The sequence below is a fragment of the Loxodonta africana genome, chromosome 3 (genome assembly GCF_030014295.1).
Source record: "Loxodonta africana isolate mLoxAfr1 chromosome 3, mLoxAfr1.hap2, whole genome shotgun sequence".
Lineage (NCBI taxonomy): Eukaryota > Metazoa > Chordata > Mammalia > Proboscidea > Elephantidae > Loxodonta > Loxodonta africana.
This window is the reverse complement of record NC_087344.1, coordinates 35,103,590-35,129,133: the sequence shown is the minus strand read 5'-3', so window position 1 is coordinate 35,129,133 and position 25,544 is coordinate 35,103,590. Positions and strand designations below refer to the sequence as shown.

The 25,544-nt window shown below is 61.6% G+C and overlaps 2 protein-coding genes across 9 annotated transcripts; both read left to right on the top strand.

Annotated features, from left to right (window-relative positions):
- Positions 1–3,935: 3,935 nt before the first annotated feature.
- MXRA8 (matrix remodeling associated 8) lies at positions 3,936–8,804 on the top strand. Its single transcript, XM_064281083.1, has 10 exons — positions 3,936–4,112; positions 5,222–5,245; positions 5,345–5,647; positions 5,741–5,842; positions 6,126–6,596; positions 6,856–7,017; positions 7,291–7,330; positions 7,419–7,495; positions 7,572–7,652; positions 7,864–8,804. The coding sequence occupies exons 1-10, from the start codon at positions 4,064–4,066 to the stop codon at positions 7,887–7,889; spliced, it is 1,335 nt and encodes a 444-aa protein (XP_064137153.1). The 5' UTR covers positions 3,936–4,063; the 3' UTR covers positions 7,890–8,804.
- Positions 8,805–11,602: 2,798 nt separating this feature from the next.
- On the top strand, positions 11,603–25,532 carry DVL1 (dishevelled segment polarity protein 1). Of its 8 annotated transcripts, none has more exons than XM_064281068.1 (16): positions 11,603–11,824; positions 17,937–18,006; positions 18,339–18,460; positions 18,706–18,800; positions 19,104–19,239; positions 19,420–19,548; positions 19,725–19,818; positions 19,912–19,981; positions 20,111–20,250; positions 20,492–20,568; positions 20,643–20,710; positions 20,841–20,993; positions 22,223–22,354; positions 22,430–22,597; positions 22,687–22,893; positions 24,216–25,530. In XM_064281068.1, exons 1-16 carry the CDS (start codon positions 11,655–11,657, stop codon positions 24,596–24,598), a joined length of 2,214 nt encoding a protein of 737 aa, XP_064137138.1. In that variant the 5' UTR covers positions 11,603–11,654; the 3' UTR covers positions 24,599–25,530. The 8 variants fall into 8 exon arrangements, with proteins under 8 accessions (XP_064137138.1, XP_064137139.1, XP_064137137.1 ...); XM_064281069.1 differs by having other exon boundaries at positions 18,706–18,818; positions 20,841–20,918; XM_064281067.1 differs by having other exon boundaries at positions 18,706–18,818.
- The last annotated feature ends 12 nt before the right edge of the window (positions 25,533–25,544 follow it).

Genomic DNA, 25,544 nt, shown 5'->3' with positions numbered 1-25,544 from the left:
TTGGGCCCATCTTATAATTCTGCCCACCACATGGTCTTTATAGAGACTGTTTTCTTTGTGTTCTTGTTCTTGGCTGTTTTCGAGTAGCCCCAACTCCTGGTAACACTATGTACAACAGAACAAAGTACTCCCTGGTCCTGCGCCATCCCCATGATCTGTTATGGTGTGATCCATAGGGTTTTCATTGGCTGATTTTCAGAAGTAGATTGCCAGGCCTTTCTTCCTAGTACACTCAGTCTGAAGTTTCCCTGAAACCTGTCTAGCATCATAGCAATATGCAAGCCTCCACTAACAGATGGGTGGTGGCTGTACATGAGGTGCCTTGGCCAGAATAGAATCTGGGTCTCCTGCATGAAGGGTGAGAATTCTACCACTGAACCACCACTGCTCCCATTTTCCTTGTGTATTCATGAAAGTCCTAACAGCTTTAATGGGATCTTCTCAGCATTTTCCCTTATCAGTCAGACCACAGCTCTCACTCACTGAACCCCTCCAGGGCTTCCCATATCGCTCCTGGGAAAGCCAGACCACAGCTCCATGAAGGCTTCTTCTGGTTGTCACCAGCTGCTGTTCTTTTCACACCCAGAGCTTGTTCCCTCCTCAGCCCCTGGAATGTGGCTTCCAGCCTCCACCTAGTAATTCACCTGTAATTTTCTTACTCCCTCAGGGGCCTTTCCTGATCTGTCTGTGGGAAGGCGCCCCCTGCCTGGTTTTATTCTTTTGACAGTACTTACCACAATGTATAAAGGATCTCATTCATCAGCGTCCAGGTTTCTGGAGGGCAGGGATGGGGTGTTGTGTTTGGGCTGAAATGTTAGTGCCTGGGGCAGCATCTTGTGCACAGTAGGGGCTCACTAAATATTTGCTCAATAAGGGATCAACATGTGTCTTTGTGAAAAACAAAAACTGTGTGTGAACACGTGTCTGTGTGTGCCTCTGTGTGGTTGTGTGTGTGTGTGTATCTGTGTGATTGTGTCTGTGAATATGTGCTTGAGTGTGTGTGTTTGGGTCTCTGCGTGTGTGTATGTGTGTGGCTGTGTCTGGTGTGTGTGTGTGTGTCTGTGTGGTTGTGTTTGGTGTCTTTGTGGTTGTGTCTATATGTGTATGTGTCCAAGTGTGTATATCTGTGTGTGTCTGTATGGTTGTGCATCTGTATGTGTATCTGAGGTGTGTGGTTCTGTCTGTGTCTGGTGTGTGTCTGTATGATTGTGTCTGTGTGTATGATTGTGTCTGCTGTGTGTGTCTGTGTGTGAGTGTGGTTGTGTCTGGTGTGTCTCTGAGTGCCTGTGGTTTTCCTTCCTGACGAGCCAGCTGCCTGGAATGTCCAAGTCACCAGAAACAGAAGCCAGAATCAGATTCTCAGTCTTTGAGCTGAGCAGGCTGGCTGACCCCTTTGTTGGGCCACACCTCCTGGAGGGGGGAAGGCTATGGGCTCTGAGTGGTAGGGGCTTGGTGGGAGCTGTGGGAAGACCGTGGTGATATCAGGGGCATCTTATGTCCTGCTCCATCCTGTCCCAGGAGGCTGCATATTTACAGCAGAGCTTTAGCCCATGGGCCCCCTCTGCAGCCTAGGGAGGAGCCAGAGGAGCCCAGGCCTTGGCTGTGGGACAGGCAGGGGGCCTGGTCACTGCTTCCGCCTGCTGGCCACTGCTCTCCTCTGGCTATTTCCTACCACAGATGGGGGCGTGGGGGACCAATGGTCCTTTGCTGCTCACATGGGCTCCACTGGCCTCAAGCAGAGAAAACAGAAGATGCAGCAGGGAAGAGGGTGCTGAGGCACTCCACGGCATCCGTCCACCGTAGCTCAGGGGCCTAAGGGGCCCAGATGCCTCCCAAGGGGCTTCCCCTCATCCTGCAGCCAGGGCTGTCAGGGCCAGGGCCTGAGCTGGGCTCAGCCAAGCACGGCGTTTGCAGCCCCCTTGGGCCTCTGCACAAGCCTGCAGCAGGAGTAGGGGGAAGGCGGGCTCCCCAGGGAGCTTAGGGTGCCCTGGCTGAGACAGAGGTGTAGGCCAGGCGCTCCCAGCTCTGTCCTTCTCCGAGGCTGGCCTAGTCCCATCCATAGACCGTGCATCTGGGGCCAGTCCCCCCAGACCTGAGGGCAGTTCTGAGCCTCCTTCTATGGCCAGAGACACAGAGGAGTCAGTGACTGAGGGACAGTGTTAGAGAGAACAGCAAGAGCCCAAGGGTGAGGGAGAGAGGGACAGATAGATGCAGGGGAGGGCAGCAGGAGGAGGAGGCGGGACAGAAGGCAGCCACAGCCCTAATAGAAACCAGTTAGAGAAACAGAGGGAAGGCCAGGCCTGAGGCCGCCGCCCAGGAGGGGCTTGTTTTTCCAGAATGAAAGGCCCCAGGGAGGGGCTGAGGGAGGGCCAAGTGGCTGTCCCGATTTCTATTTGGAAAAGGGGCTCCGCCCCCAGGCGGATCCTGCTGAGGAAATGGGTCTGTTAGTTGGGTCCTCCGGAGCCCTGGTGGCATAGTAGTTAAGCACTCGGCTGCTAACCAAAAGTTTTGCCTTTCGAATTCACCAGCTGCTCCATGGGAGAAAGATGTGGCAGTCTGTTTCCATAAAGACTACAGCCTTAGAAGCCCTGTGGGGCAGTTCTACTTTGTCCTGTAAGGTCGCTATGAGTCAGAATCTACTCCATGGCAACGTTTTATTTATTTTTTTTTAATTGAGGTCCTAGGAGGGAGGGGGAGTCTCCACGTGCTTCTGGCAGTCCTTTCTGTTGTCCTCCCTCGCTCCCTCTCACTGCAGCTGCTGCTGCCTCCTCCCCTGTGTTGAAGCCCAAGTCAGGCTGGGGACTTGGGGAGCAGGGCAGGGTCCTAGGGTTGAGACCCCCACCCAGCAGAGAGGCTGGGGCCTGTGGTGTTAATTCAGTCCAAATGAGCAGTCTAAAAAAATGCACCGAGGATTTTTTGTGGTTGTTTAGGATTCTTTTTTTTTTGCTTGAGGTTTGCTTAACTAGAAGGAGTAGGTTTGGTACACAGTGAGAGCTCTGTTATTTCGCATTTGTTTACGGGACTTTGTAAGTTTTCCCAGAGCTTCAAATTTGTACCTTCTGTGTGGGGGCGGGGGGGCTCCCATTATCCCCCTCCTCTCCTCTGGGATTGGGGCTCCCACACCCTCTTTTCTCCCTCCCCTCCTCTGGGTGGAGGGGGTTCCCGTTGTCTGGGTGGGGGGTTCCCATTCTCTAATATGAGGGACTCACATCTCTAGAGCAGGAGCTCCCATCCTCCCTCTTTCTCCCCCTACTCTGGGTGGGGTGGGGGCTCTCAGAAGACCTGTAACTATGGGTCTGGTTTCAGGAAGCCCCGGCTAGGCCCTGGATGGGGGCAGGCCCAACCGGGAAAGGAGGGGCTGCTCCTGGGCCATCGCTCAGGGTCTTCACAGCAGCTGTGCCCTTCCAGACACGTTCCTCGCCCCCCTACGGCCCGATGGGGCAGGTGCTACTTCTGTCATCCCCACTTCCCAGCTGAAGGCGCAGAGGTCCAGAGAGAAGGACCTGCCACAGCTAACTGGTAGAGGGGGAAGAGCCGCCCTGTCTGGCAGGAGTGCCAAAGGGGTGCGGTCAGAGGCAGCACAGGCTCCCTGGAGGTCCCTGCTCCAGACACCTTTCTGCTGCCTGACCTAGAGTAGGCAGAGCCTTGGCCAGGCTGCTAACCCAGGAATGCCCTGGCTCTACTCCATGCTTGGGGTCTGAGCCCGGGGCCCCACCCGAGAAATGGACAGAGGGGCCTCACCCCAGAACCCAGCCCTGCAGCAGCCTGGGTGTCCCCTCCTGCCTCTTCAGAGTTGGGCTGCTGCCCCTCCACCCCCAGGACCTGAGCCAGAGAGGCGGCAGGCCCTGCTAGGACACCGCCCCCCCTCACCAGGGCCAGCCAAGGATGGGGGAGGCTGAGGGCTGGGGCGGAGCCGAAGGGGTGGTCTGGCCTCGGTCTTCCAGGCTCAGGGCTCTGTGATGTCATAGCGGGTGCTGACGAGGGGGGGGGCCAGGGCCGGGCTGTTTTTCTGGAGAGTTAGAGCCGGAAGAGACAAAGCGGAGCTGGCGGGCCAGGCAGCGCCATGGAGCTGCTGTCCCGAGTCCTGCTCTGGAAACTCGTGCTTCTACAGGGTGAGTGTGCGGTGGGCAGGGGTCAGGGTGCATAGGGCGTATGTGAGAGAGGGCTCAGGAGTCCCGCTGTGCAAGTGGTCTGAGTTCCTCTTTCGGGAGTTTCAAGCTGTCTCTGTCTGAGCTGGAGCTGGAATGGGGAGGGACACCCCCGGGGAAGGGGTCGGGTCTAGGGGACTCAGACAGAAGAGCTCACAGGGAGACCTTAGGGCCCAGAGAAGAGGGGTCCTGAGTTAGACTGCCAGAAATTCCTTTCCAGAGATGGGGAGCCCAGAGGCCCTGGGGGCTCCAGGCCAAGAATGGGGAGGAGGCAGAGGTGGCTTTCTCCGGATGAGGTGCACCCACATCTTGTGGGTGTGCTTGTAGGTTCTTCAGTCAGTGCCTCTCCCAGTGGAGGAAGTTGGAGGTGATGAAGAGGGCGGTGGGTTGGAGGGCTGAGGGGGTCTAGCAGAGCTCACACAGTCTGCTCAGCCCCTCTGCACTCCCAGGCCCCCTGGGCCCGCCCCCAGTGGCCGCTGACCCGGCACATTCCTGTCCTCCCGGGCGCTCAGCCATGTCTCTCTAGCAGAGCTCAGCCCGTGGGGGCCGCAGTGGGGTCAGTTCCCACCTCTGCAGCCCTGAGTTCCTCCCTCCCCAGGGCAATCTTGTGTCTGAGGGGCCCTCGGCAGGTGCACGCCCCCCGCTGGAGAGGCTTGAGAACAGAGCCCTCAGAACCAGCCCTGAGCTGTGCTGTGGTGTCAGGCTTTGGTACTTTTGGTGGCCTTGGGTAGCCATGATGGTGATGGTGACCATCCCTGAAAAGTGGCCCATGGGCCGGCCTGCACTGCATCTAGTCCTGGCCACATCACTACCCTGCTGGGTGACCACCCTCCCAGTTTCCGCACCCCTAAAAGGGCAGGGGGCCATGATAGGTGCCCACAGGGCCAGACCACTGGAGTCCCCATCCTGTGCCTTCTTGACTTCTCCACTTCACCCCCCACCAGGGAAGTGGGTGTCGCAGCACCCTCTCATCCAGGTTATGGAAGGGACCCGGGGGCCCACGTGAGGCTCCACCAGAGGGCAGTGCAGCAGGTGGCCCCTCCTAGGTCTGACTCTCCTCTCTCTCCTTCCAGGCACTGCTGTCCTGGCATCCTCAGGTTAGTGACCACCGTGTCGTCGGGGTCAGAACTCCCGCCTCCAATCGCTTCTCATCTTGGTGGCCCTCCTTCCCCTCCTGATTTGCCCCCTCTCCCCAGGGCCATCAAGGCCGGCGACCGTCGGCAGTGCTGTGGTGTCTGAGGCGGCCGTGAACTGGGCTGCGGGTGACAGGGTCGTGCTGCGGTGCCAGAGCCCGCGCATGGTGTGGACCCAAGACCGACTGCACGACCGCCAGCGCGTAGTCCACTGGGATCTCAGTGGCGGCGGCCGCGGCCCCGCGCGCCGGCTCGTGGACATGTACTCCGCGGGCGAGCAGCGCGTGTACGAGCCGAGCGACCGCGGCCGCCTCCTCCTGTCGCCCTCCGCCTTTCGCGACGGCAACTTCTCCCTGCTTATCCTCGGTACGCCAGGGGGCGTCAGGGCCTCGGGGCGCGGGAGGCGCGCGGCCGCCATAGGCGCGGAGCTCACGGCTGAGGTTTTCGCTGGCTTTGCAGCGGCGGAGGAGACCGACGAGGGGCTGTACACCTGTAACCTGCATCACCATTACTGCCACCTCTACGAGAGCCTCGCCATTCGCCTGGAGGTCACCGACGATCGTGAGTGTTCCGGACTCGGGCTCTTGACGGCACTTCCCTCACCGCACCCACCTTTCCTCAGTCCTCTGGCTGTGAGCGACCTGCCCTCATTGCCCTCCCACGCCCACCCTGGCCTCTGGACGCCCCCCTGCCCAACCCTACCCCCCCAACGCGGAACTCCCTAGCACTCCTGCCCTGTGCCACCCACCCCCGCAGTCCGGGCCGCCCCGCCGCCACCCCTTCGGCGAGCCTAGGGCGGTCCCCGCCCCATCCTCAGTTCTGACCGGCCCCGCCCCGCCCCCAGCCCTGGCCGCTGGCGCGCGATGGGACGGCGAGAAGGAGGTGCTGTCGGTGGAGCGCGGCGCGCCTGCGCTGCTGACTTGTGTGAACCGCGCGCACGTGTGGACTGATCGGCACGTGGAGGAGGCGCAGCAAGTGGTGCACTGGGACCGGCAGCCGCCCGGGGTGCCGCACGACCGCGCAGACCGCCTGCTCGACCTGTACGCGTCAGGCGAGCGCCGCGCCTACGGGCCGCCCTTCCTGCGCGATCGCGTAGCAGTGGGGGCCGACGCCTTTGCACGCGGCGACTTCTCACTGCGCATTGACCCGCTGGAGCCAGCAGACGAAGGCACCTACTCCTGTCATCTACACCACCACTACTGCGGCCTGCATGAGCGCCGCGTCTTCCACCTGAAGGTCACGGAGCCTATCGTGGAACCGCGCCCCCGGGACTCGCCAGGCAACGGGTCCAGCCACAGCGGCGCACCGGGCCCAGGTGAGGAGCAGCCCTGGGGCCTTTGAGAATGTCGCAGGGTCAGCACGGGGAGGTGTGTTTCACGGAGCCAGCGGGGCCGGTCTTCCCTGTCTCACTCATGTCCCACATTTACGGACGTGGGGGTTCCCTGGGGAAGGCCCCCACTGGCTGGGGCTGCTCTGAACCTGCCCTCAGCTTGACTGCAGGAGCCCAGCAGGGCGGCCCCCCATCAGGGCAGGTAGGGGCTCACTGCCTGACCCATCCTGCACTGCCCCTGCAGACCCCACGCTGGCTCGAGGCCGTAGTGTCATCAACGTCATTGTCCCCGAGGGCCGGGCCCACTTCTTCCAGCAGCTGGGCTATGTGCTGGCCACCCTCCTGCTCTTCATCTTGTTGCTCATCACTGTCGTCTTGGCTACCCGTACGCGCCGCCACCGCAGAGGTGAGGGCTGGGCCTGCCAGCACTTTACCACGGCTCAGCTAGGGGCTCAGGCAGGGCACAGGGGCTCCCCTTCCAAAGAGGCCCCACAGAGAATGGAGGATAGAACTAGGAAGGCCCTGCCACCAGAGGTGGGGCTGGGGCGCACTGAACTGTGCGCTCAGCAGGAGGTGAGCAAGGGCCCAAAGGGGCACAGGGGCTAGCCAGGGGCTTCCTCAGGGTAGTGAGGAGTGGCTGCAGGGCCTGAGCTACCTCCAATATGAGTCTTTCTCCCAGGATATGAGTACTCGGACAAGAAGTCGGGGAAGTCAAAGGGGTGAGTATCCCCCTCCCGACCTTCCTGGGGACCCAGCTCCTCGCCTAACCTTCCCCTGCCCTAACCTTCCCCGTACCCCCTCCTCTAGAAAGGACGTGAACATGGCGGAGTTAACTGTTGTCTCAGGTGATCAGACTCTTTACAGGGGCGAAGATATTCAACTAGGTGAGAGGGGCCTCTAGGCCTGGGCTGGGGGAGGCCCATGTCTGGGGGGCTGCTCACCTTGGCCTACCTATGACAGATTACAAAAACAACATTCTGAAAGAGAGGGCTGAGCTGGTCCACAGTCCCCTGTCTGCCAAGAACATTGACCTGGACAAAGGTGAGTAGCCGGTGGGGGCCCCTCTGTACCCCCATCCCATCTCAGAGCCCAATGTCTACCCCTGCACCCTACTCCACCCACTCCCAGGGGCCTCTTAAGTCACTGCACCCAGCCCCATGTTCCCTGGGAAGCCCTGCTGGATGTCTGCCCTGAATTTCCCACTGGGAGGGTGGGGTACACCACAGATCCAGCCTTGACCCTTGATTTCCAGAGTTCAGGAAGGAGTACTGCAAATGAAGTAATCTGGACTCCTGGCTGGGCCAGCAGCTCTGCCACTTCCCATCTGTCCACCTTGGAGGACGTCCGTCTGACCCCCATGCGCTTGGTGCCACTGGCCCTCCTCCAGCGGCTGGTCCCGCTTTCCTGGAACTTGGCCTGGACTGGCGCAGAGTGGGCTGCCTCCATACCCTGCTTTGGAAGCCACCCCAGTTCTCTCAAGCAATAGTGGGCTCCATGGGACTCCTGGCTGGCAGCATGGCCACTGCCCATCAGCCAGCCCTTGCTGCCTCCTGGGCTCACTGGTGACCCTGTCCCCCCAACACTCCCCTGCCACTGCCCTTGGATAAGCCAGGATTCCACCAGCATTCACCAAGCCTTCAGTCCCTCCTGGCCTCTGCCTACTGAAGGCTGGGATTGGGGGACATTCTTGGAGGGGACTCAGAGGTGATGTGATGCCCCAGGGCTGGCATCCCTGTGCCTATTCTAGGAGCCACTTTGGCAGCCCGGGCTCCCCAGGGCTCCTCTAGGCCCCACCATGGGTTACTCCGAGCGCCAGCTGGGCTGCAGGCCACTCTGCCTGGGACCTGAGGACTCGGTGCCTTCCAGGCCCAGGACTAATGCCCCTCTTCACTGCTTTGGGCCACCTGGGGTGCCCCATTGCCCCTTTCTTTGCTTTCAACCCCCTGCTCCAGCCTTGTTTCCAACGAGCTGCCTTGACAGTCACCGGGCTCTGTGTAACACTTGACCCTGACTGCCTTCTCACAGCTTCTCCCTGGGCTGGAAGCTGGGGCCACATTTGACTTCTGCTTTTGGCTGAGGACAGAGGAGGGATGAGGATGATTCTGGGGTGGCCTCTGCTGCCATTCTGACTCCCCACATTTGCTCCTCCTGGGGAAGTGCCGCTGTCATAATAAAGGCCACATCTGATTTTTAGAGCTTGGCCCAGGTGCGCCTCTGCAACTCCCCCTTCTCCCAGGGGGCTAAATCAGTCTCAGGAATCCCAGATGCTTTCCACACCTTCATCTGAAGTTCTTGTCTGGCCCTCCTAGAACAAGTATCCTGGGAAGGGGGACCATAGGAGCAAATTCTGTGGTACTTGATCCTGGTTGTGAAGGCATTTCAGATCCTCCTCTGAGGGCTTGTTTGGACATGGGAGGGGACTGGGTGGATATGAGAACAGAGAGAGAAGGCTGTGTTAATGCATGTCCTCTTGAGAAGTAAACACCAAGATGGGGTCAGATGGGCAAGGATAAAGGGGGAGGAAGCAGGAGTAAGAAAGAAAACTTTCAGATTGGGATGCAGGTCTGACACCTCCGAAAGGAGGTGGGCAGGAGAAGCCGGGGGTCAAAGGACAGCTCAGGTAAAGTCCCACCAGGCCAACAGGGGCTCTGTGACAGGGACCATTGGGCTGGATGCGTTCGATACCATGTCAGCTCATTGGCTGGGAGCAGGCTGCTTGGCACCAGTGTGGGATGGAGCCAGGGGCAGCAGTTGGGTGGCAGGATAGCAGAGTGGTGCATTTTCTTAGATACCACAGGCCAGTGACTAAGTGCTGGTTACTGAAGCCTGTATCTGTCCACTTCTGACCCATCCTCCAAGGCCCTCCCAGGACAGCAGGGGGCAGGGAAGAGTGATGGACACCCACAAGGATCCCACAGTGGCAAAGGCTGGGAAGGAGGCCAGGCTGAGGGGTGTGACCTGTTCGAGGAGGAGCCTCCCTCCCAGCCCAGTGACCTCTGGCCCCACCAGTGGCTGCACTGGCCACTGGACAAGGCCTCCCATAACAACTTATGCTCTAGCCACAAACTCACTCCTCTTGGCAGGGCCCAAGCCTGACCACGTCAGCATCAGTGCTGGGACTGGCCTCAGGCCATTGGCCACCACACTGTCCAGTTCACTGTGGCTTGGGCCAAATGTCAGGTGGGAAAGAGAGACCTCAGGGGCCGAAGGCCAGCCTGGGGCCTCAGACTGCCACATCTGTGTGCCTGTCACCAGCTCCTTTGACCAGCAGCCACCTGGGGCTATCCTGGGTGATGCCAGGCCCCAGATAAGCTCTCAGGACAGAGACTGCCTTCTTCCCTCCTAGGCACCTAGCAGAGAGCCATGGCAGACCCTTCTTCTGAGGTCATCCTGCCTGGCTTCCTCAATTTACCTCTGGGGAAACCAAGATTGGAGGGGAAAGGGACCAGGTTCTGGAACCAGCAGGGTGGGTGGCTGATCTGGCGGAGGCCTTGCTGAGTGGACAGTAACAGAACCCTACCCACCCTCCCCATCAGAGCAGAGGCAATGGGGGTCATGACCTTCAGCCTGGTCTCACCTGGGGGGTGGGCCCCAGCTGGGGCTGGGGTGTTGATGGTTACCCTCTGGCCCTTCTGGCCAGTACTAAAAGCCCAGGATGAGCATGACAAGACAGGTGGGAAGTCCCAGGCTTCTCCCAGCTTCAAAGGGGGTTGTCTGATGATGGGTCACAGGGACATCACACACTCTGCCTTTACTTGGGCAGTATTCTAGAGCCTCCCCTTCTTCCCTCTCCCACCAGCGTGGGACTCCTAGCGGTCTCAAGTCTCCTAACTGACCCCGAGGCCAGTTCGAATTGCAGCAGGAATGAAATTCCTTCACACACTCCCGTAATCACCGTCCGCAGGCACCTCTGTCCACAAGAGCACACCGCTATACACTGGCTCGCACATGCACACCCGCATCCATCCGGGCACCCACGTCCCCTTAGGGCCGCTGTTTCTTGGAGCTCCCGTGGGACTCCGAAGAGGGCGCAAGAGCTCAGAGCTGGCGCGGGGGCGCAAAGTGACCAGGTAGTCCCAGCTCCCGGCCTGGACACAAAGTATCCTCAGCTTCCCCGCGGGTGACCCCCGCAACCCGCGGATGTTACTAGGGCGCCTCCAAACCCTGAGCAGCCGCAGACCCTGGGAGAGAATCCTCGGGAAGTGGTGGAGGATTGGGACCCGGCAAGAGCGAGACTCCTCTCGGCGCGGGGCGTGGCGTAGCGTGGCCCCGGGGGCGGGTCTCCCTCTGACAGTTGCGGGCGTGACCAGCAGGTGGGGGATAGGGGCGGAGCCTGCTGAGGGCCCACCCACCTGTCGTGGGGTGGGGGCTTGCCCCACTCAGCCCGAGGACCCCCAGCCTGAGGCCCGCATGCAGGTTCCGGCGGCATGGGTACCGGCCGGGCAGGGGGCTCCCAGCCCGAAGGTGGGTGCGGTGCCCAGGGAGAGGCGGGGAAAATGCCTGGCTGGATCCCCGCGCCGCAGGCTCGCCAAGACCTGCGCGCACGCACGCGTGCGCAGCCTGCGCCCCGCCCAGGTGACGTCACGGCCCCGCCCCCGCTCCCGGGCGCCCCCAGGCGGCCGCGCTCTCGGGCCTCGGGCCGGTAGGTCCCTTTAACTGCGCTGCCCGAGGGGGCGGCGGCGGCGCGGGGCGGGCCGGGCGGCGGCGAGCGGACGCAGGCCGCGCGGCGGGCGGACGAGCGCGCCTCCTTCTGACTCCGTCAGTCGCCCGCGTCCCCGGCGGCGGGGGCGGATGGGCGGGCGCGGGCACGGGCCGTGGGTCAGCAGCCGGGGTGCGAGCCGGAGCCGGGGGCGGTGCGCCGGGGCCGCAGGCCGGGCTTGTGAGGCCGGGTGGTGGCGCCCGGGGGCCTCGGCGCGGCCGGGCCGGGAGAAGGCGGTGCGGCGGCCGGGCGGGGCACAGGCCAGCGGGCGGGGACAGCGGCCCGCGTCCGAGCCCCGGGCTGGGCCCTGATCGCCGCGCGGGCCCCGCGCCCGCCGCCGCGCCATGGCGGAGACCAAGATCATCTACCACATGGACGAGGAAGAGACGCCGTACCTGGTCAAGCTGCCGGTGGCCCCCGAGCGCGTCACGCTGGCCGACTTCAAAAACGTGCTCAGCAACCGGCCCGTGCATGCGTACAAATTCTTCTTCAAGTCCATGGACCAGGACTTCGGGTCAGTGGGCGCGCGGGGCCGTGGGGCCCGGGGCTATCCTTCCAGACGCGCGGTCCGGGGTGGGCCGGGGCCTGAGTGCCCGCCTGTGGACGTGCACAGGTGTCTGAGCACCTGTTTGTGGGGGCAGGGCCTTGAGGGTCCTGGGCCCGTGAACGTGCCCCACAGGCGCCCCTGACTGCGGCTTTGCCTCCCCGCCGCGCGTGGGGACCCCGGTCTGGGTGGTCTGGGTCTTCGTGTGCGCCCTGGTGGGCCTTGCGGGCACCCAGTGTGGCATGTGGATCCATCTCTCTGACTCTGGGCCCTAACTGCCAGGCCAGAGGCCTGAGAACTCTGGATGAGGGTTTGTGAGGGTTCTGGTCTTTCCACCTGTGGGGCCTGGGCCCTGTGTGCCCAGTATAAGTGCCTAGGGGCACCCAGGGAGCTGTCTTTCCCCAAAATCACATCTTGACACCTGTCGGGGATCAGGGCTCGATGCCTATCTCTTATAGAGGGTGGGTCTCAGGGCTGCACCTGAGCAAAGACAGGTGGTCTGGAGGGTTGGCCTTGAGGGTGTGTGGTTCATGGGGCTGGGGCAGGGGAAGGGATAAGGCAGAAGGAAGTGAAGGTGGAAGCAGGGCTCAGGCACCCAATGGGTTTCCTAGTCAGGATGGGGAAGTGGGCTGGGACAGGACAGGGATGTCTGCTGGGATCTGCAGAAGTTCCCAGGGGTTCAAGATAGACTTCCCCTGGCCCCTCGTCCAAGGCCTGAAAGCTGGCAGTGGCCAAGGGTGGCTGGGTTCTTGGGTGGCCGCTCACCCACTCCTGCCTGGGGCTCCTGGCCTATAGCCCTTGTGTTTCCTGAGCAGCTGGGCCATCTGCTGACTCTCAGCCTGAGTCCACGTCTCTGTGGTAGCTGTCCCAGGCCAGGGGACTTCCCGTTTGTGCTGGTCTGGGTCTCTGGGACTGTGCCTGCACAGCCTCGGGTAACCCGAGTCCCCAGCTCAGCAGTACTGCAAGGGGGCATGCAGAGGCCCTGTCGGCAGAGCAGGTGTGCCCTGGCTGCCTGCAGGCCAGCCTGAGTCCTTGTGCGAAGCGACCTCCCTGGACTTTGACATTGAGGCAGTTTCCTGGACTCTGGTTTGCATGGGCCCTGGACAGGCCCAGGTCAGGCCAAGCTCAGGCCACTCTGTGACTCTCAGGGGGGCCAGAGGGACATGGGGACAACTGAACACTGTGCTCCAAAGGGGGAGGGTGTGTTCTTGGCAGTCCCTGAAGGCTGGGCAACCCCCAGCCCTGCCCACTGGCCTTCCTGCCTGGTTATGAGCCTCGTCTGGGGTGGGGGTTCCACAGGACGGGGGCTGCCTGCCATGGTTCCACATGCTGGGTGGCCTCAGGTGGCTGTTCAGCCTCTCTGGGCCAGGGTTTCTTTGTGAGGATTAAGTACTTGAAAAGGTGTTTTTGCTTTTCACTTCATTAATTATTTTAACAAAAATCCCCAAAGTCACACTGCTCTTTGTCACAGACTCAAGTCTCAAGGAGAGGGTGGCATAAAGCGAGCACAGCTCCCAGGTTGCCTCCCTTGAGCTTGCCCTGGGGAGTACCGTGAAAGGGCCTTGCCAACACTGCTGCGCCCAGGGTCAGGAAATAACCAGGACCCCCTCAGCGCTCACTCACTGTGGGGGGGTTGGAGGACCTTGGGTGTCCTGACCAGGAGGTGGGTGGGGTGGACCTGGGTCTTGAGGCAGGCGTTCTTAGGTTGGCTCTTGCGGGGAGAGCAACTTGGGAATGGCTGGGGCGTGCGAGAGGAAAGAGGTCAGGCCTTCCCTGGGGAGAGCTAGCTACCGTGGATGCAGAGGGCTGGGGAGCTCAGGCATGAACGTGGCCTCAGGCTGACAGGAGGAAGGCTGGGAGTCAGGAAGGGCTGCTGCAGAGTCCAGGTGAAGGTGTAGAGCTTAGGCCAGGATGAGGGAATGGGGAAGGGACAGACAGGGGCACAATGGGCTGGACAGGCAGGGCGGAACTCACCTGGTTGCCTCCCTGGCTAGCAGCCTAGTAGCCTCAGAGACCCAGGGGAGGCCCTCCTAAATCTTCCTTCCTCCTTTCTCCTGAAGTTTCACGTGCAGAGCTCTGAAGTCTGTTTTATTCTATACAATAATTTATCTGATAAAAGACATTTCTATTGAGATGGACCTGTAAAAACCCATTGTCATCGAATTGATTCTGACTCATAGTGACCCTATAGGACAGTAGAACTGACCCATAGGTTTTCCAAGGAGTGCCTGGTGGATTTGAACTGCTGACCTTTTGGTTAGTAGCCGTAGCTCTTAACCACTACGCCACCAGGGTTTCTAGAATGGACCTTTAGCATTCACATTTAAGTATAAATGAGAACTTGAGACTCACCCTGAATACCAAGTGGCTGTAGCTGTAGGTTGGAAAAAGGGAAGGCAGGTCCTGGCTGGGCTGGCCCAGTGGCCCCTGCCATGGAAGGTGTGGCCTCAGCTTGGAGGCTGGTTCCAGCCTGTGAGGAACGAAGGGTTGGGCCCCACTCCCCGAGTGTGTCATTGGCCAGTTGGGTGCGGGCCTCTCTACCCTTCCTCCACCTAGATGGTCTGCACTTTCCACGTGCAGGCCTCCAGTGTTCTGAACCAAGGCCCCAAAGGGTTAGGTGGGGACTAGGGGGCAGAGGGAAGGCTGAAGAGAGGAGCTTTGAGCCTATGGTGGGCTGGCCTGGAGGTTCAGCGTCAACTCTCACGTTTTGTGAGTGGCGGGTGCAGGGAAGGTGTTAGCTGTGAGACTGAAGGAGTTCCTTGTCATCAGGAGTGGGTGGATGATGCCAGGTTGGCTAGACTTGGCACTGGGCTCATCACAGAGGTGGCCCCGACACCTCTGTCTCGGAGGGAGGTTGACTGAGGCTCAGGGTAGGTGTCACATGGAACCCTGTGCCTGTGTGGGGGCTGCTGGATAGGGCTGAGTGCTTGTTTGGGCCAGACTCTGACCTCCCAAACACCTGGGGGCAAGGGGAGCATGGACCTCTGGCCTCATGGGCACAGCTCCTAGAGGAAGGAGTGCAGGCCAGCAGCCTCTGGGGGTAGCTCCTGGGGTAGAGGGGATTCCTGAGGACCCCCAGGGTGCTGAGGGACCCCCCACTCAGTCATGTGCTGGCTCTGCCACCACCTGCTCTGTGGCAGGCAGATTGTGAGCTGGGTAAGTGGGTGGGATATTGCCGTCGGCACATAGCTGGAATGTCCCACCTGGGAGGACTGGCTTGTTGGTGTTGTGTCCCCTGGGAGCCAGGCGGCTACCTCCCTTGTGGCCTCAGAGCAGATTCTTCATCGGGGTGAGTCTGTGGGGGTGGCGGGCGGGCCTCACAGCCATACATTCGGGGATAACTGGGATCTTGCCAAGAATTGTGGGGTGGCAACCAAATGCCAGGGTGGCCACCCCTGAGTATTGGTAGACTGTGTTCCTGGGGTTGCTTTCTGGGGTTGCTGCCCCGACCCAGTGGGACCTCTGTCTGGGAGGCTGTTGGGGGTCATGCCCCACACTGGGCTGAGCCAGCAACACCCACCCCCGTGGAACAGAGGAAGGCTTCGGGGAGCTTGGCCCTTGCTCCTCTGCTTGGGTGGGTTGGGGGCAGGGCAAAATCAGCCCCTTGGGAGCCAGGCTGGCCCAGCCACCTCCCTCTCTCCTCCTCCAGCCTGGCTGGGCCTGAGGCCTGTAGTCCCTCAAGTCCTGACCCTGGGTTGGAGGGTAGGCCCAGGGGAGCAGGCCCTGGGAGGTGGTGTGGGGGTCACAGGGTCCTTGGGCCACCTGAGGTACGTAGATCATCTTGGGAGGCTTGTGTTTGGCATCTGGGACCGGTGGGTGGATAGTGAAGGCAGGCGACTGTCCTGAGCCAGGGTTTCTCCAACAAGGTGGAGCGGGATGGGGTGCTCCTGGGCCCCACCCTCCTGTGGGTGACTCAGAGTCCTGGGGTGTGGTGGGGAGGGGCTGCCACCCAGCCCACCTCGGGGTGGCATGTTGGGTACTGAGGTTCCTCTTGGGCCTCTGCTGTGGTCACTCAGAGAGGGTGCCCTCATCCCACTGGGCCTGAGGGGAGTGTTCCATGGACTCTCTGCCTGACAACCACAACTGGAGGGCCCCAGGCCTCTCTCTTTGTGGCCCTCTCAGCCCAGAGTCCTGGGAAGCCCGGCCAAGCTCTGCAGGGCAGACATGGGGTGGGGAGTCCTCAGAGAATGATCCTCTGCCCCTTGGTGGGGTCTCTGTCATTAGTACGCATGTACTGGCCCTGGGGAGGCATGGCGAAGGGGTACTTTGGGGTCCCTCCCAGTGAGTGGGGTCTCCAGGGGCTTATTCCCCCTGTGGCTGCTGCTACCAGGCAGGGTGCCTGGGGCAGATGGGGCAGGGGCTGCCCTGCAGCTGCATCTAGGTGGCCCCAAGGCCTGTGTCCTGCCAGGTGCAGATCCAGGCCCTGCTGGGCTCCAGTTCCCATTTCTGTGCCAGGGCCAAGTCCTGGGCATGGACAATCCTGTCTGCTGGGCACCAGCTCCCATTTCTCTGCCAGGGCCAAGTCCTGGGTATGGAAAATCCTGTCTGCTGGGCACCAGCTTTAAGAGGGTGGGGCATTCGGATGCCTCCTGGCTGGCCTGGCCCTGCCCCTGCCCCTGGCCCCCGGGAGGCCACCGCATGGGTGCGTCTGGGCTGGAGAGCCTGGCCCCTGACCCCTGCCTGGGTGGAGCTGCCTGCTTCCCTCATCCCCTTGAACCCTGATGCCTGGCCCCCTGTCCTCACCTGTTTCCAAGTCCTGCGGGTCATCTGGCCTCCTTCCCACTAGCTTCACCCTGGCCCTCTGTGTCTTGTCCACGCCCGTTTGCCTTGGGGCCTGCACTGAGGTGGGTGGACATCTGGCGCGGGTCAGTGGGGTGGGCAGTAGGGTCTCTGTTCTCTCTCCAAGCAGTCTCAATTGGCTGTGTCCCCAGCTGCCATTCCAGGCTTGCAGTAGGGGGAGGGCATGGCTCCCCAGAAGTCGGGGCTGGTCCAGAGTAGGGTCTGCTTCCATCTCCCAGTGGGTGGGACAGGAGAGTGGCAGGCTGCCTATCCATGTGTACAGATGTGTGGGTGTGTGTGCACGCATGCAGGTGTAGTTGTATGTATGTGTGTAGATGTGGGTGCGTTATGGTTGTACATGTACGTGTTTGTGCATGTGTTTGCGTGCATGTGGCCCTGGGTGCATGTGCTTGTGTACGTTTGCGTTTGTGTGTGTGTGCATGTGCATGCGTGCAGATAGAGAGGTGGTGGGAGGGAATGGTTTGAAGGTAGAGCTGAGTGATTAGTGGGAGGCGGGGACAGAGGGCAAGGGTGAGTCCTGGGTACCTGGGAGGATGGAGTTGCTACCCCAGAGATGGGGGTGCCGTGGGGCATGTACAGGAAGAGCGTCTGGCTGTGGGCTCAGCCATGGGCTCGGCCATGGTCGAGGAGAAGCCATTTGAAGTCCTCCAATGAGGCTGAGCGGGAGGTTAGGTCTGAGTCCGGAGGTTAGGTCTGAGTCAGGGCTCTAGGGGTGGTGCCTGGGCATCAGACCCAGGGCTGGACGGGGTTCTGCGTGGGGCAGGGTTCAGCACGGGGTAGTGCTCCGTATGGGAGCGGGGTATGTGGTCAGATAGGACAGGGTGGAGTCTGGGTCCACACCGGATGAGCAGAGAGGTGAGTGACCAAGTCTCATCCTCACGGTGTCTTGTCTGGGGCTTGTTGTCTGTCACCAACTCTTAGACCTGGAGCCAAAGCCAGGGGCTCCCCAGGGACTTGGGGGAGGTGAAGCTGAGGTGGCCAGGAGGGGTCTAGGGGCTGACCCTAGAGGTGGACAGGAGCCCTGGGATGGCCCCCTGTGGTGATGGAGGATAGGGACAGGTGGGGCCTGGACCCTAAGAAGAGGATGTGGGGGCTAAAGAGACCTACCTCTGGGGTGTGGTGGCTCCTCCTGGGGAGTGGGTGGCTTAGAGAGCGTGGACGGTGCTTTGCGCAAAGATGGGGGTATTGTCTCTAGAACCCACCGGTGGGAAGGCTGTTGGAGTCTGTTGGGTGGTATGGTGGGGTGCAGAGTGTGGCGCCCATGGCCGTGTCCCTTCCCCAGGGTGGTGAAAGAGGAGATCTCAGACGACAATGCCAGGCTGCCCTGCTTCAATGGCCGAGTGGTCTCCTGGGTGAGTCTGGGGTGGCCCTGCCTGCCTGTCCTACCCAGGGGTACCTTGTGAGAAGAGTGATTCTAACTGGGGTGGGGGTGGTCCCACAGGCACAGAGAATGGGGAGGTTGAGGCTATAGGGGAGGAGGCTGCCACCTGTGCCCCAGGGGTCCTGCCTGGGTGGTCTGGTGGTAGAGAGTGGGAGATAGTCTGGGGGTGGGGGTGTTCTAGAGGTGGGTAGGAGTAGTCTGGAGGTAGGGGGATGCACATGAGGCAGGTGGGGATGTTCTGGGGGCAGGAAGGTGGTCTGGGGGTAGGCGGGGTATCTCTGAGTACCCACTCTCCCTCTGCAGCTGGTCCTGGCTGAGGGCGCACACTCGGATGCAGGGTCTCAGGGAACGGACAGCCACACGGACCTGCCCCCACCTCTTGAGCGGACGGGGGGCATCGGGGATTCCCGGCCCCCCTCTTTCCAGTAAGGACCTTGGCAGATGAGGGATGAGTTCTAGTGCTCCTAAGGGACCTCTGGCCTGTTGAGCCCACAAGGAGGGCAGCTTAGGGGAGGGTGGCAGGAAGTAAGAGCTTCTGTAGAGAAGACGGCAAGGCCCCCACAGTGCAGGTGGCATGGTAAGAGGCCGGAAGTACAGGGGAGGCTGAGGGCTGGGACAATGCCACAAGTGTTGGCGCCAGGCAGTGAGCCCACACCTCTTGTCGGCACAGCCCAAATGTGGCCAGCAGCCGTGATGGGATGGACAATGAGACCGGCGCAGAGTCCATGGTCAGCCACCGGCGGGAGCGAGCCCGGCGCCGGAACTGTGAGGGCCGCGAGGACGGTAGCGTGGCTGCCGCCTGCCACCCCCAAGCCCCTTGGCCTGGTGACCTTTGCCTGGCATCCCCAACTTCCCCCACGTCCCCCTGCAAAGCCCTGTTACTATCCCCACCTTCTAGAGCAGTGGCCCCCCCGCCGAGGCCTCAGGTTGAGGCCCCAGGCCCTACTTCCCATGACCCCTCACAGCCTCTGCGGCCTCTCAGCTCCCCAGAAAACAGGAGATTGAGGCTTCCATGACCCTGTGACCTCCGGAGGCCTCCCAGTCAGCTCCCCCCTGCCACCCCCACAGCCTCCCGGACCAATGGGCACCCGAGGGCAGAGCGGCGGCGGGATCTTGGCCTGCCCCATGACAGCGCATCTACTGTGATGAGCAGTGAGCTGGAATCCAGCAGCTTCATTGACTCAGACGAGGAGGACACCAGCCGGTGCGTGAGCAGGTGGAGCCGTGCTGAGTATCATCACGTGGGTGTGCGTTGTGTGTATGTGCGCGTATATGTGTGTGCATATGCGTATCTGTACATGTGTGCTTTGAATATATGTGACTGGGTGGGCACGTGAAAGTGTGTAGGTAAATGCTGTGACTCTGTGTTTACATGAGAATACAGGTTCATGAGGGATCCATGTGTGCACCTGTGTGTGTGTTGGCGTGTTCCAGGCCCAGTGGTGTGTACACACAGGGAGCTGAGCCTTCCGAGCAAACCTGTCCCAGGCTCTGCCCAGCCAGGTGGAGCAAGGTCCAAGCTCCCAGCCCTCACATCCCAGGCAGCCCCCTCCCCCCTTTCCTCAGCTCCTCCCTTAGCTCCCCTTCGCACCCCTGCCCCCCGTCCAGGTTTCCTCATTTGTCTGGGTGGGTGGATGCATTCTTCCCTTCCCTGTTCTGGGTCCAGCCCTGATCCCCACGCCTCCCCAGGCTGAGCAGCTCCACGGAGCAGAGCACTTCTTCGCGGTTGATCCGCAAACACAAGCGGCGGCGACGGCGGCAGCGCATGCGCCAGACAGACCGAGTACGGGGGTCAGGGCTGGGGCGGCATGGGAGCGGGGATCAGGGGGTTACGGGTTGGGGTCAGCATCCTCTCACCCAGCCCCCGTCCCCCTAGGCCTCTTCCTTCAGCAGCATCACAGACTCGACCATGTCACTGAACATCATCACCGTCACACTCAACATGGGTGAGGGCCTCGGGGCTGCCACCTGCCTTCTTGCTCACCCCCTGACCAAGGCCTTGTTCCCTCCCATCCCCCACCTTCCCGCATGCCCCCCGCCCCCCCACCTCCCACTCACCACCTGCTCCCTCGCAGAGAGGCACCATTTCCTGGGGATCAGCATCGTGGGCCAGAGCAACGACCGTGGCGATGGCGGCATCTACATTGGCTCCATCATGAAGGGTGGGGCTGTGGCCGCCGATGGCCGCATTGAGCCGGGCGACATGCTGCTGCAGGTGTGGGGCCCAGGGTTCCCCCATGTAATCACTGATCCTCAACCCCCACCATTGCTGACTCATGACCCCTTGCCTTCAGTGACCCCTCACTTCCCATTCTCCACTACTGCTGACCTCCACCCCACCCCTGCCATTGCTGGTTCCTGACTTCTGACCCGGTCATTGCTGACTCTGAACCCCACCAACCCCAGTCCCCCTGCTCTCACTGACCCCTGATCCCTGGCCCTCACCCTGCTCCCAGGTGAATGATGTCAACTTTGAGAACATGACCAATGATGATGCAGTCCGTGTGCTGCGGGAGATCGTGTCACAGACCGGGTGAGGCCCGTGGGGGTGGGGGGCTGGCAGAGAGGACCTTGCAGCCTATGTGACCTGCCCTGCCCACCTCACAGGCCCATTAGCCTCACGGTGGCCAAGTGCTGGGACCCAACCCCCCGGAGCTACTTCACCATCCCGAGGGGTGAGTGACCCTGTGGGGTGGGCAGTAGGGGGCGGGGGCCTCCTGGCCCAGCCTGAAGGGCTCTCTCCTCTGTGCCCTGTGCTCCATGTCCCCCCTTTTCCACCTGTTGTCTGTCATCCGTGGCACCCAGCTGACCCTGTGCGGCCCATCGACCCCGCCGCCTGGCTGTCCCACACAGCAGCGCTGACGGGCGCCCTGCCCCGCTACGGTACGAGCCCCTGCTCCAGTGCCGTCACACGTACCAGCTCCTCCTCACTAACGAGCTCTGTGCCCGGCGCTCCACGTAAGTGGCGGCTTGCGGCCCTGCCCAACCCCTGGGCACGCACACCCTGTGAGGCCAGCACGCCAGACCTGCTCCGGCGCTCCATGTGGGGACCGCCCCCCACAGAGAGACCTGGCCATTCCTGGACCGCTCCTTTGCAGACACACTGGGGACTGGTCTGGCCTTGCACATCTGTTCCCTCAGGCTCCCACCAGGGCCCACGAGAATACAGCAGTCACACCTGTCTCTCATATCTTGCACAGACGTTCTCATGCCCCCTGCACTCCATGCACCCCCACCTACCTCTCCTCTCTGCACCCTCGTGCATGGCCATGCATCCCTGCACCTCTCATACCCCCTGATTCCCCATGTACCCCTTCATACTTCTGTATCCTCATGCACTTCTGCATCCCTTCATCCCTCCGTTCACTACCCTGTATCCCCTCATACCTCTGTTCACCCTCTCCTATCTCCATTCACCCTATTATTCCCTAACATACTTCCATTCGCTTTTGTACCCCCTCATATCTCCATTCACCCACCTCTGCCCCCTCATATCCATTCACCACCCCCTGCACTCCCACATAGCATTTACTCCCTACACGTCCTCATAATCTTTGTTCACCCTCAACACTCCCTCATATCTCCATTCACTCCCTGCACCGTTTCTTCCCACCACTCTACATTGGGAGTGATAGATGTAGGGGGGCTGGGCCAGCCCCCAGGGTCCCTGCCTGAGGTCAGCCATGGTGGGAGTGGGAAGAGGTGGGTGCATGGATGTGGCCCCCACTCTGCTTTTCTGCCACTAACAGGACTAACAACCCCATGGCTAGCGGGGAGGGTGGGAGTATGGGACATGGCCCCTCCCCATCAGGCTTTGTTCTGAGGGGTGGGGGTTGGCCTCACCCTGGGTTTGAGTCCAAGATTCCAAAGTGCCCAGGAGGGTGGAAAATGCAGATCCAACCCTCTCACGCCCACTCTCTGACCCTGGGGGTCTTAGAACTTCTCCACCTGGAGTGGGATCACAGCCTCCCCCTACCCGGCCCCGCCACCCGACCCCCAAGAGAGGTACAGCCACTGTCCTTCCCAATCCCCCTAGAGGGTTAAAACCATGGCTCCCCCAGCTGCCAGGAGAGGTGTGGCTATGCCCCCCTTGTCCCCATCCTCAAGAGAGTGTGGCCACAGCCTCTGTCTGTAGAGACCTGTCATCCGAGTCCCCCCCCCCCGCCCCACCCCACCATGCCTTGCAGAGCTGGAGGAGGCGCCGCTGACAGTGAAGAGTGATATGGGTGCCGTCGTGCGGGTCATGCGGCTACCGGACTCGGGGCTGGAGATCCGTGACCGCATGTGGCTCAAGATCACCATTGCCAACGCCGTTATTGGTGGGTGTGGAGGCACATGGGTGGGGCAGCCAGGGCAGGGGCTGGGCCAGCCCTGAGTGCTGCTGGGTGCCGCAGGCGCAGACGTGGTGGACTGGCTGTATGCACATGTGGAGGGCTTCAAGGAGCGACGCGAAGCACGAAGGTATGCCAGCACCATGCTGAAGCATGGGTTTCTGCGGCATACAGTCAACAAGGTCACCTTCTCAGAGCAGTGCTACTACGTCTTCGGGGACCTGTGCAGCAGTGAGTGGGGCCAGGGGTCAGGGGGGCAGGGGGCTGGGCCTGCCCACCACCTACCCGCCTAGTGTGCTTACCACCCCTCTCTCTGCCAGACCTCGCAGCCCTGAACCTCAACAACGGCTCCAGTGGGGCTTCGGATCAGGACACCCTGGCCCCGCTGCCCCACCCAGCTGCCCCTTGGCCCCTGGGCCAGGCCTTCCCCTATCAGTACCCTGGGCCCCCACCCTGCTTCCCACCTGCCTACCAGGACCCTGGCTTCAGCTATGGCAGCGGCAGCGCCGGTAGTCAACAGAGTGAAGGTGAGACCCATGCCTGGGCCGCCTGGCCCCTCACTGCCCCCTTACTGTCCCCGCCACCTGGCTCTGTCCCTGCCTGCCCCCACTTCCCCCCGATCCCTGCAGCTCTGTGCTTGGACCATGGGCATGGTCTTTCTGGAAGGGGCGAGGGTCAGAGTGACTGGAGAGCGTGGGTCTGTGTGACCATGGTCAGTGTGTGAGGGGGCAAAGGAGAGAGTCTGAGGAAGGGACAGCAGGGCCTTGTCTTGGCCTGGCTGGGGGGACAAGGAGGAGGAGTCTGAAGAAGCAGGGAGCATGGGAGCCAGCAGACAGGCATGGGAGAGGGCAGTGTGGGGGGCTCAGGAGCCACATGGGTAAGGGAGTGTGGAGGTGGCAGAGGCCATCAAGTAGGAGTCAGGGAGCAGGGACAGTCCCTTTCTAGCCACCGTCCAGACTGTCCCAAGGATACAATGGTGAAGACACCACTCCGCCTATGGCATGTGCAGCCTGGTTTGGGGGGGCGGTGGGAGGGTCACAGCCATGCTAGCAGGTGGGAAGTCAGGGAGCCGGGTAGCAGGTGAGGACAGGGCCTACTGGGGCAGAGGCCTGAGGCCAAGTGGGCCAGGGGGCCCAGTCGACTGGGAGGGCTGGGGGAGAACGGAAGGGCAGCCAAGGAAGCTGTTGGGAGGGAGGCCGTGTCTGGACCCTCTGTGTCGGGCTGGGTGCAGGCTTCTGCAGACCTGGGGGCAGGTCAGTGGGGTGTACCTGGCAGTGTGGTGCCCCAGGGTGGCCCCAGTGTGTAACTCATGCTATCCCTTGTTTTGTGCTGAGCAAGCGTTAGACTGAAGCTCTAGAGGAGAGGACCCTCAGGGCCGGTAAGCCAGGGGCCCGCCCGGCGTCCCTCTCGGCGTCCCTGTTGGCGTGACCCCGGCCGGCCCATGTCCTCAGGGTCCCTCCCCACTGGGAGCCCAGGATGGGGCTCTTAGCAAGGCGGGGCATAGCTGGCCAAGATCCCGGGGGTGGGGGGCTGGGTGGACCTTAGCGGAAGCACCAGGTGGGCCACCAGGTGCGCTGGGGCCTTCACTGTGCCTCAGTTTCTCAGCTGCCAAGCGCTTGGGTGGGCCTAGAGTGAGGTGTGGGGTGCTGCATGGCCCCTGGAGCATCCCCACCACCTGTGCTGCTCCTCATCCGCCCGCTGAGCCGCTCCCCTACCTCCTTGGGTGGGGCCTGCCCTGTGTCTCTGCATGGCTGGGACCCCTCCCTCTGACCACCCCACCTGGATCCCCTGGCCCTGTTGGCCAGGTCGGCCTAGCCCTAACTGGCTGTCCCCCTCCCCTTGCCCCCAGGAAGCAAGAGCAGCGAGTCCACCCGGAGCACCGGCGGGAGTAGCCGGCGGGCCTTGGGGCGTGAGCAGGAGCGCCGGGCAGCTGGCGCAGGGGGCAGCGGCAGTGAGCTGGACCCCACAGTGCCAAGTGGGGCGGGTGGCTGGCGGGAGCGCCCGGCCAGCCAGCTCAGCCGTGGCAGCAGCCCTCGCAGCCAGGCTTCAGCTGCCGCACCTGGTCTGCCTCCCCTGTGCCCCCTGGCCAAGGCATATGCGGCAGTGGGTGGGCCCCCTGGGGGACCGCCTGTGCGGGAGTTGGCGTCAGTGCCTCCCGAGCTCACGGGCAGCCGCCAGTCCTTCCAGAAGGCCATGGGGAACCCCTGCGAGTTCTTCGTTGACATCATGTGACCAACGGAGAAAGTGCCTTCAGCCCTGGCCCAAGTGGGGACGGTCTTGCCCCCTGCATGGATTGTCAGCCTGCCCACCTGGCCACCTGCCTGGGACTGTGTGTGTGGGCTTGCCTTAGTGATGGCTGGGCCCAAGATGGCCACCTGTGCTTCCAGTGTATGGGACGGGGGGTGGGCAGGCCTGGACAGGGGTGGGAGCAGGTGGGATGGGGGAACACCATGGTCTGGACTCAGTGCCCCATCTGCTCCCAGGTCTCTTCGTCTAGTGGGTGTGCGTCCCAGGTCCATGAAGACTTTAGCCAGAACTGGGAGGCCACATGACCACATGCAGGTCTGACCTGCCCACCTTGGCATGACCCTTCCACTGACTCTTCTTTGTCTGGAGGTGACCCCCAGGATGAAGAAGACCCTATTGGTCCTCCACTGATCCTCACTCGCCCAGAGACAGCACAGGCCCCTCCCTGCTCTGCCCACCTGGCCGAGGCTGAGGGGCCTCTTGGGGGTAGAAATCAGAGCCTGTCTGTGGCTGCCCAGGGCAAGGATCTAATTTATTTATTTATTGCCTGGCCCTGCACTTTGGGAAGGTGGCCATGATCAGCCCCCACACCTGCCACTAGGAACAGATTTGCATGTTCTGGCCATCCCTCTCCTAGGTGCAAATGTGGAGCACACAGGTGTGTAGAGGAGAAAGGAGAGCCAGCTCAGCTTGGTAGGGATACAGCTGGGCCAGGATGGAGTGGGCACATGACCCTGAGGCCAGGGGCTGGGGAGGGGGAGTGGCCGAGGGGGAGTGGCCCCTGGTGCCCATCTGCACACCACCCCTCCCGTGCCCCGGCCTGCACAGGCTGCGCTGTAGATACTGTATCAAAGTCTAAGAGTCTGAATAGTTAATATATAGCTGCTCCGTGTAAATGCTGCTTCCATGTAAATGCTATTTTAAACACTAA